Source organism: Glossina fuscipes, unplaced genomic scaffold, assembly GCF_014805625.2.
Source record: "Glossina fuscipes isolate IAEA_lab_2018 unplaced genomic scaffold, Yale_Gfus_2 2, whole genome shotgun sequence".
Taxonomy (NCBI): domain Eukaryota; kingdom Metazoa; phylum Arthropoda; class Insecta; order Diptera; family Glossinidae; genus Glossina; species Glossina fuscipes.
In genome coordinates, this window is record NW_023998416.1 from 1104986 (window position 1) to 1115332 (window position 10347).

The 10347-nt window shown below is 33.8% G+C and overlaps 1 protein-coding gene across 2 annotated transcripts; it reads right to left on the reverse strand.

The window, feature by feature from the left end:
* Nucleotides 1-1853: 1853 nt before the first annotated feature.
* Nucleotides 1854-7407, reverse strand: LOC119633445 (alkaline phosphatase, tissue-nonspecific isozyme-like). 2 transcript variants are annotated; one of them, XM_038027001.1, is made up of 4 exons: nt 6947-7407; nt 5860-6883; nt 5626-5796; nt 1854-1870 (listed from the first exon to the last, which is right to left on the reverse strand). In XM_038027001.1, coding segments are annotated over exons 1-4 (1608 nt in total). In that variant the 5' UTR covers nt 7358-7407; the 3' UTR covers nt 1854-1868. The 2 variants fall into 2 exon arrangements, with proteins under 2 accessions (XP_037882929.1, XP_037882927.1); XM_038026999.1 differs by lacking the exon at nt 1854-1870 and having other exon boundaries at nt 5574-5796.
* Between the last annotated feature and the right edge of the window lie 2940 nt (nt 7408-10347).

Below are 10347 nucleotides of genomic sequence, written 5' to 3' on the forward strand. Positions count from 1 at the left end.
ACTTCAAACTACTAAACGATCATCATCCACATAATAATCATTTTATATGCTGTTCGTCTTTCAACAAAAATAAAGCAAAAAAAAAAAATAAAATAAAACTAAACAGATTCAATACAACAAAGAATAAGGGAAACGATTTTTCATTGTTATTTTTATTATTATTATTTTTATGAGTGAGACGAGTGTACGTATGTATGTGTGTGGATGCCAAGGAAGAAAGAAGAAAGCCTATAATATAACTTCTTTTCTTTTGTTTGATGTTGTATTACAGTTTCTTTAGCGAAAACAAAAACAAAACAATGAATACTCATAAAACCTGAAGAAGAAAGGAAAACATCACAAAACAACAACGGTGCTTAAAAGCCAAGAGATATGAAAAGCAAGAGCAAGAAATGAATAAGAATTAATTCGATTAAATGAAAATATTTTTTTGACACCCTCTCTCTCTCTCTCGCGCTCTCTCTCTCTGTGAATGAACTTAAGTCGTTCTCTTTGCATGGAACATATTTCTATTAGAAAAGTTAAGTTATATAAAGTTAAGTCTTACATTCCACAACGATGCAACTTCATTAGTTCTTTTCATTTCAATATCATTAGTTCTTTTTATTTTGTTTTTGTAAATGTTTGTAAATCTATGAAAGCTTGTTTGCTTAATGTAAAATATACCCACACAAGTGGCTAAGTTGTAAGATAAAAATGCTTTTGGGTGATATTTGATCTTGTGACACAGTTTATTTATTTATTTATTTGTCTAACTCTCTATTTACATGCATATTAGCAAATGAAATCTTTATATAGTATAAAAAAGCAAGCATTTAATTTGATAAATTATTAAAATGAAGTTTTATTAATTTATTTATGATTTCTTATATACATATATATATATATATGTATATACGGGTATCCATTTGTATTTTCATAAATAACTTTGCAAAATTAAAGTCAATATCCTACGTATACAACGTATACAAACAGGCCAATATCAACGTACCATTGACGACAGTTGCACCTAAAATATATCGCAAGTATGTTTTACATCTTTTTTTTTTTTTTTTTGTAAACTTGTTTGGCTGTTTTTCCGATTTTACGTTATTTATTTTATTTTTATTTTTTGCTTGTCCGAACGCCTTTATGATGACAACCAGTTTTCTGGCAAAACAAAAGCGTATCTATAAAAAAAAAAAAAGCTAATAACATTTCTCAGTTTAATCCTAAATTGGTACGAAATAAATGCGCATATTTTGGCGGCTCTACAATTAAATCTTACCTATACATTACAATATGAATTGCCGCAAAATAAAAAATTAGACTACATGAGATTATTTATTCTCTTTATCCAAGAACTAATTAATAAATGAAATTTGATTGCACATTGATTATGTAAATACATTATCATTTATAGCATATTGTCTGCATGCACATCAGTTCATAATTTTGCATAATTTGGCAAGATAATCAGTCTTTCATAGCAACATTGACAATTAAGACCATATTTAGACAGCATTCGAGCTTGGCATGAAGAATTTAATAGCTCTCTCTTCCAAAAGATCTTACAGATCTTACATATCCAAAGAAAAAGGCCTGCATTCTAAAGCTATAAGGTTACGAAAAATGCATAAATTATGATTTCATCATGGGTAGCTGAGTGGGTAAAAAAATCGATTATCAAGCCAAAACCCATGGGTTCAAACCTCAAGTGCGTTAAAGTTTTCCTTGGTCGCAGATGTAGTAGCTACTGCTCAGTCGGTAAAGAGCATAACACATAACGGCACACGCTCGCCAGGCTCCAGGTCACCACTATTTCTTTCTCTTTCCTTTCCTTCTCTCCTTTCTGACGGTCACCATATTGTACACGAATAGTGGACATCTCCTGATGGATTGGTCGGTAAAAGAGAAAAATAAATAAATTAATAAAAGACAAGACCATCTATCACATTTTTCATGTATATAGGACAATACAGTTTCGGATGCACATTTTTATGCGATACAGGTATTTGAAAAATCCAACACACCGTCTTTACTGACTATAGAAGCTCCTTAGTCAGGAATCTTTTTATTTTTCTGTATTTTGCTAAGAGTTTCCTACTATGAAGGTGGATATTTTTGTCAAAAGCCTTGCAACTGCGAGAAGGAAACAACATATATGTTTTTGGTCAGTATTTGATATTCATCTAGGCTTATCCTTCATTTAGTCTGTCAATCTGTCCGTCTGCCCATCTTTGGAACATCTGTGCCAAGCATACCTTTGTTTTCTAGGTGTCTTGCGCATTACTCGTAAACTTCAAAAGGACAGTATAAAAATTTGTACATATATTCTAGAAAAATGAAAGAAATCAGCCCCAAAATGTGTTTTTTTTCTTTTCCTTTTTTGTAATCTAACACCGCTTGTGGTACAGAGTATATTTAATATTGCAGGCGTATGTTACACTCAGAAGGCATACGATAGAGTCACATTTTATTATGCTGATCAATTACGAATCATTTTCTAGATCGATCGAAGCCTGTTTGTCCGTCTGATGTCGGTCTATGTATTTTTGTATTCAAGCTGCAGGTCGCAATTTTTGAAATATTTTTAATAAAAAATTTGATACATGGACATACCTTGGCTGGAAGACGAAAGCTATTCAAAATGGGTCGGATCGATCCACTTTTTCGACCATTCCCCATGTAACGCCCCATTCCTGAAGAGGAAAAAAATGGAGATTTTGAAAATTTCTCGGCAAAAGTGTCTATGTAGTAGTATTTCGGCACACGTTTTTATATGTGAATACTTTGGACCGGCTGTGGCAAATTTTTAAGCCTCCTCTCATATAACCATTCGTATGGAAACTGAATCTTTATATGGTAAAAAGACCTAATTGTCAATATTTCATAGTGAAAATTGACTAATAAAAGTAAACTGACAAAAAAAAATCAACCATGACCAAATTTGGACCGCATAGCTCCATTTTTGGATACCATCGCATATAAGGACTCCCATGAAACGTAAATCGTTATATGTCAAAAGGGACTAATTGTCAACTTTTTTTGTGATGAAACTTTGCTCATGATAGTAATCGAATGAAAAAATTAAGTGGACCTAATTTAAAGCACATAGATCTATTTCCCGGCACCATTGCCTACAAGATATAGACCCTTCGGAAAAAGGCTTATGATGATAATTAATTCATAGCAGCGTTTCAGCAAAAACATTAACGGTAAGGAATTTCGATCATCTAGCTCTATCATGCTGTAGGGTGCATTAAAGTCGGCATTGCCCGATTATAATGTTCTTGTCTACTTTTAAAATAAATGTGGTGGGTAAAAAAAAATTCGATCACAGGCGAATATAAGTTTTTTCTTGTTTTAATATAAAGCAGTTTCAAAACTTTTATGCATCATGTATATAAGAAAGACTTTTTTTTACTTTACGATCTTGACAGAATATATAGGAATAATATTCTTTTTTGGCTTGGGTAGAATTCCAGTTACTTACGAATTTTAAATAATTCCCTAAAAATTGCAATTGTTCAGTTAAGTGAAGATATCTTAGTGAACCAAAACAATCCCTTTAGCATTGGAGTTTCAGGTAGACTTGCCATCAAGACCGATATCTACTAAAGATTAGAAATTTTAATATTCAAACGCTTGGGGTCAAGTATGTCATTATTTGCATTCTGTGTTGATTTTTCACACGCTGGCAAACTCAGTAATTGCCACGGGGAACGAGAGGGTATGCAATGACCGAACAATATGTACATTTGAGATGTAACTGTTGCAAACGAAATAATAAAATGAATATGTCTTCGTTCAACAAATTTTTTCATTTTATACGTAACTATAAATTTTTTGTTTTTGCTTTCAATTGAATTCTGCCAGACAGTGAATGAGTGAAGAATCAATAATAACTATAAGAAAATAAAAACGATATATATTTCAATTGAATATAACAGCACATCTTGACTTGTTGCGCCATATTTGGTGATTTGCCATAAGAGTGTCTCGGCGATCTGTTGTTATTTTCCGTAAGAACTCTTTGTGCATTGCTTTTCTCTTTATTTTATTTTTATTATATCCATGTTGAGGCAGTACATATATTTTTTTTTGTTTTTTGTTGAACAAAGGACTAACAATTCATTATGGGTTACTTCCGTGTTTCAAAAAAAAAGACATTTTTCTTTTCAATTTCAATCTTTGTTTAGTCAGACGACCTTTCTTCCAATATGTGTGATATGAAAACGAAAATACATCTTTAATATTTATACACTTGCAAGAAATATCGTTCCTTTTTAATCCTTTACGTGCAAATGCCAAGAACGGTCTCCAATAAAATTGTTGATTGCTTTGATTTGATGGAATCATTTTCGAGTAAGTTTTAGTGCTGACGTTTCGACAAGTAAAAGCTCCTTATTCGCGCTTCCTTTATTCGCGGTTTCACTATTCGCGGATTAAAAAAATTCGACCCAATTCCCATATTCGCGACTATAAATTTCTTTATTCACGGATTTGTGACTGGTTCCGGAATTGTTTTGTTTCTGAAGTTGAAACTTATTTAAAAAAACAGAATTTAGACTTTAAAGCACTTCTAGTTTTGGACAATGCATCAGGTCATCCTCGCGAACTTGAAACTGTGCATTCAAACATAAAAGTGACATTTTGACCTCCCAACACTACGGCTTTGCTTCAACCTATGGGCCAAGGCATAATTCAGGCCTTTAAGTTCTATTGCGTTAGACGAACGTTTAAAATCGTATTGGATAATATGGAATGTAATCCTGATATGAATTTTATGGAATGCAGGAAGAAATTTGACGTAGCAAAATGCATCGTAAACATAAAGGAATCATTGGAAGAACTGAAGCCACACACATTGAAGTCATGCTGGAAAAAACTCTGGCCTGCTGTGACTGCGGAAAATGCCGAAGAATCTGTGCAAGTTCAAACTTTGGCTGCAAACATAGCCGAAATCGCGAATGGAATAGGACGAGATGGGTTCGAACAGATAGAAACAAGTAACATTCAGGAAATGCTTGAATCGCAAGATGAAGACTTGACTGAAACCGAGTTAGAGGAAATGTTAAATTCACCGCCCATTGAAGAAGAGGCTTCAACAAGCACTGGAAACGTGACATTTAATTTGAAAAATCTTAGTGAAGTTTTAAGAATGGCACATGAGCTTGGCGATTTCTTTATGAACATTGATCCGTCTATGGAACGAAGTCTTATTTTTAAGAGGCAAATTGCTAATGCGACTGCTGCGTATCAGTCTGAAATGGAGGAGCTATTAAAAACTGCCAAGTAAGAGAAACCTACAAAACTCTTCAAACCATTGCCTAAGCCTTAAGATAATTGATCAAAATGTTCAAAAATTTCAATTAAATTGATTTTTTTATATAATTTATTTTTTTTTATTTTGTCACTTAGGAACGTATCCCCTAAAATCCCATATAAATTACAATTCTGTATTCACGGTTTCGGATAATAATCAAGATGAAATTTAATGGACACACAGACAGACATTACGTACTTAACATACCCCGTATCACAGGCGAGGTAGGGTATAATAATTAAAACTGATCGCACCCAAATGTAAAAGTTTTTTTTTTTTTTTATTATTATTATAATTTTACGCATCCTCTTGCTTACATAAATGTAAGCCATTTCCAATACAGGCTGCGTAAGCCATAAGATGCGGGATAACATTCTGTTGCAGAGTGCCCGAAAACAAATCAGCTTGTGGACCACGGGCAAATATAGCCACATCCTCGCCAGCATGAGTACCCATTAGCGCTTTTATATAACTAGGAAAGATCATATCTACAAAAAAGAAGGCTTTTGTCAATCTTAAAACTTTCGATTAAAGAGTGTTTCGTTGCTTACTATCGCTAATGAAATTTGTAAGATCTAAACGTTTTCCATTACTATCCATATATTGTTGGGGGCCAATAGCATAATTCAGCACGCTGTAAGGTGTACCGTCCAAATCTAAATCGCGTTCATTTAAACCCAAAATCGGATTACCACGACTTTGATAACCGGATATTGTCATGGTATGCGAATGATCGGATGTAACTACCATAAGTGTTTCACGGTCGTCAGTCAAATCCAGAGCGGTTTGAATGGCTTCATCCAATTCTAGCGTCTCATCCAAAGCGTAAGCGGCTCTAGTTTCATGATGGCCATGGTCTATGCGACCACCTTCGACGAACAAAAAATATCCCTCGGAATTCTTCTCCAACATTTTTATGGCAGCCTTAGTCATATCCTTAAGTCTGGGCTGCTTGGGTCTCTCTACTTTCGCTTTGCGATAGTATTCCAAATGGGAGCTGTGAAAAAGTCCCAACAATTGTTTAGTTTCATTAAAATCCACTTGTTCCAATTCTTCAAGATTTGTAACGAAAATTCCTTGAGGATAATTTGAGTGCCAGTGATCTATTAAGTCTAAACCGTCTCTACGTTCACCTTTCGCTCCAAATGCATCTACTTTATGTTTGGGCAGAAATTTACCCATACCCCCTCCCAGAATAACATTAAGATTTTTGCCGGGCTCACTTGTTATCAATTGTTGGGCTATATCCTTGCATTCTTCCCCGGGTCCTATAATAGCTTTGGTATTAATAATATCATTGTCGCACTCCCAAAGCCTGTTTGCAACATGAGCATAACCGGCCGAGGGACTGGCATTCGTGATCGTGGTCGTCGTTACCAAACCCGTAGATTTGCCTGCTTTTTGAGCCCATTGAACAATTGAATCTATTTGATGCTCTCTATTCATACTATCTGAACAATTGTTATTCTGTACATTAGCATTAACACCTAACATCATCACATTAGTTTTTATTCCGCATAAATATGCTGTGGCTGTGCAGGCTGAATCGGGAGTCTGGCCATTAGTGCAGTAAGTCTATAAAATAGTAGGGAAAGGATTAAAACTTACCGAATGGATAATATTGATCATATCGAATACCTTAACCAAACCCGTGAAAGGAAATTTATCAAACGTTAGTATACTTTCCTCTCCCGTGCATCCTTGCCTTTGACCTTTTAATATACGGGCCGCTGTTATGGTTGATATGGACATACCATCACCCAGAAACAATATAATATTTTTCGCTTTCTGCGAATTAAAAGATCCGGTTGCGCGTTTCTTTACATATCGTTGAGCTTCCTCTAACCAAAACTCTGTGCTTCGCTCGTTCTCGGGAGTTAAACGATTTTCATAAAATAAAATTCTTTCTTTTTGTTCGATCGCATCAAATAATTCCTTGTGATAAGGATCACCAATTGTAACACAATCAACATCGAATACCCGGAAAAAGATTAATGTTAACGTAACGTAAAATGAAAATTTATAAAAATATTTTCTGACAGCAATCATTGTCGGTCTATATTAACTAAAACTAACCGTTTTTTGAGCAGTAGCTAAATGTTTGCTTATGTCACGACCTTTATATAATGGCTAAGAACAGAGGCGTTGGCATATTTCTCTTATCAAAATTTTCGTTCACACGAAGCACATAAAATCTAGTTGACAAAATTCTAGCCGACTAAAGAATAAGCAAACAAAACAAAGTCGTCAACTAACCATAAAATTCAAATCTTTCTTTCGCAATTGAAGATTGAGTCGCAATTTGAAACGAATTTTGCTATCACCTATCACCTTAACTGAATAAACCGGAGTAATGTTTCGCCAAATTTCCGAACAATGTTTGTTTCCCAACTTGGCGGCAATTCTTCGAAATTCTCGTTTTTTTGTTATGTACGCTAATCCTCTCTCCTTACCACACCTTATGCTAACTTCGTACTTGAAGAAGCAGTTTCAAAACAATTTTTGACGGATGAATTGATTCATAATCGAAAAAAATTTGCAACTTATAGCTATACGTGGTCTTTAACTTTATCCAAATATTTAGCAGAGTTATATAAAAGGCCAACCTTACAATGATATCGATTGACTAACTGACAAAATAAATTCAAGTTAATAGTCTGGGACGATAAACATCACAAAGACTCATTCTAAGGCAAACAGAAACATCTTACCATTTTTATGATTTAAATAAGTAAACACACTATAGCGGAGCATGGTCCATCATTGGATACCATACAAGAGTCCACTTACTACAGTTAATCAACTTACGTCTTTTCAACATAAAGACCCATACAACGATTCCAACAATTTTCATTACCGTTCGTCCTTGGACCGGTATATGTCGATGTCCTTCGTCAAAGTATGTAAAAAATTGCGACTTGTAGGTTGAACACAAGAAAACAAGACGGACGGCTAGACAAACAGACAGACAGACAAGCCTAGATGAACTCGGAAAGTGATTCTGAAAATGAATCTAAAAGCGATTCTGATTCAATCGGTACAAGAAAAGTTTTCACTAATTCATAGCTATGTAGATATTGCGTACATCCACACAAACATAAATATTAATATTAATACAGCTACAATCATTTTCTGAATAGATCATTGAGTCTACCTTAAGTCCTTCTGGGTATCGCATACGTTCACGCAAGCCGAAGATACCCGGTAACATAAGCGATTGAGGGTACGAACAGGAAACAAAAATTTTTAATCTATGCATGGCTTCCATATCAAGAGTGAGTAAACTCACGAGAAAAGTCATTTAATGTTGCAAACCTTGTGAAAAATGACCCATAAGACACCACAAGTCAATATTGCCTGCCCTTGCACGTAAATGAGATAAGAGGCGATAAATGTTTTTATTACTTCGAGGTCGATGATGATTACTTGAGCAAAAATTTGAAAAATCATACGCTTACCACGCTTTCTTCGTGGATAATGCGTACCTTGCTATGAGTCGAAGACAATATCTTGTCGCTTTGAAAGAAAATAGCGCTTGATGTACCAAAAATGGATCTTTAAAGCTTTTATTTTTGAAATATCTAATCTTCTCTTCCCAGCGATCTTGATAAACGCTTTCGTACAAACTTCAATGTTTATATGATTGACAAATATTTCGAATCGGAAAACTTACTAGAACAATACTGAAATGAAACCTTTTACAAGAAAATTGCATTTTTTTTTTTTAATATTTCTTTTTACCGTTAAAAGTACATATTGGGGAATTGGCATACGATCCTGAGGTGATTAACATACGTTTGCTGTCTGTCATCTTTTGTTGTAACACTCGTGATCGCAAAGATTCGAATGCGTAGCCTTGAAAAGAAATTTGCACCTTCACGGCCTTGAATAAATATCTGGCAAATGTACCTATGTGGATGAAAATCAGTTTTATAAAGACTTACTACTGATTCGTGATATGTCGAGAAATATTTTCAGTAATTTTTTTTTTTTTTTTTTTATATTTGCATTAAATGACCTAAAGGAGTTTTTGTTCAACCAGTGTTCGTAATAGAAATGGACGTGATCAGTCCATTACAAACGTCATCACTAGCGCATCGACTAAGATTTAACTTGAGTATGTTCATTAAAAATATAGTAGTGACGATTGCATTTCAATCTCTACTTCAGTTAACTGCTTGAGATGAGGCTCAACTTAACTCGCTCTAAAACGAACGTAACGTAATTTATCTTTCATTCGTGTAGCTTTACATTATAAGTTAAAACAAGTGTTAAGTGTAGATAGTAAATACTAGTTGGAGCAAATATAGACGCATCATAGACACTATATGCTGTAAGGCATAGAAGTATATACAGACGTTCCACGTTGTAAAACACGGTTTCGATATTACACGGTACAAAATTTGCACGTATTACAGCACGGATTCGATATTACACGGCACAAAACTCGAATTTAATATAATAAAAAATAATAAAATAAAAACTGATGATAAAATTAATTTTTACTTTAATTACTCTTAATTTCATTTACATGTGCATTTGGAATGAAATTTTATAAAAAAAAATTTCATAATAAAATTTTACATCTTAAGAGTTGGTGTCGGTACAACACGCTATACATCGCATTGATTGACACTATTTCAGAGTATCTTATAGCACGCGTTCAATGCGAGCACGAATAAGGTTTCGATACTTTGATCTACCGTATATCTAAGTTTAAATTTTTCTCTTCTATGCGATATTTAAGTAAAAACATAAAAAAGTTCCATATAACACGGTACAAATTAATGATGAGGAATAAAATATAGTTGAAAACATCATCTATTGAAGTCACACTTGGGACTTCAAAAAATTGAAAAACCTAAACACTTCTTAAATTAAGGTTTTACATTTATGTAAATATATACTGGAGTTTTCAATTCAAAAATCAATTAAGCCAGAGATCAGAGAGTGTAGTTCGCCCACAAATGGTTTATAAATGGATCGGAGCATGTGAATAAGACTTTAAATTGTACTTTCACGTATAAAATATATATTTA

Coding starts and splice junctions, on each gene's coding strand:
- LOC119633445 (XM_038026999.1), bottom strand. CDS start 7,357: ATGATTGCTGTCAGAAAATATTTTTATAAATTTTCATTTTACGTTACG. Junction 6,884..6,946: donor CTTTCACGGGTTTGGTTAAG/GTATTCGATATG, acceptor ACTATTTTATAG/ACTTACTGCACTAATGGCCA. Junction 5,797..5,859: donor TACAAATTTCATTAGCGATA/GTAAGCAACGAA, acceptor TCTTTTTTGTAG/ATATGATCTTTCCTAGTTAT.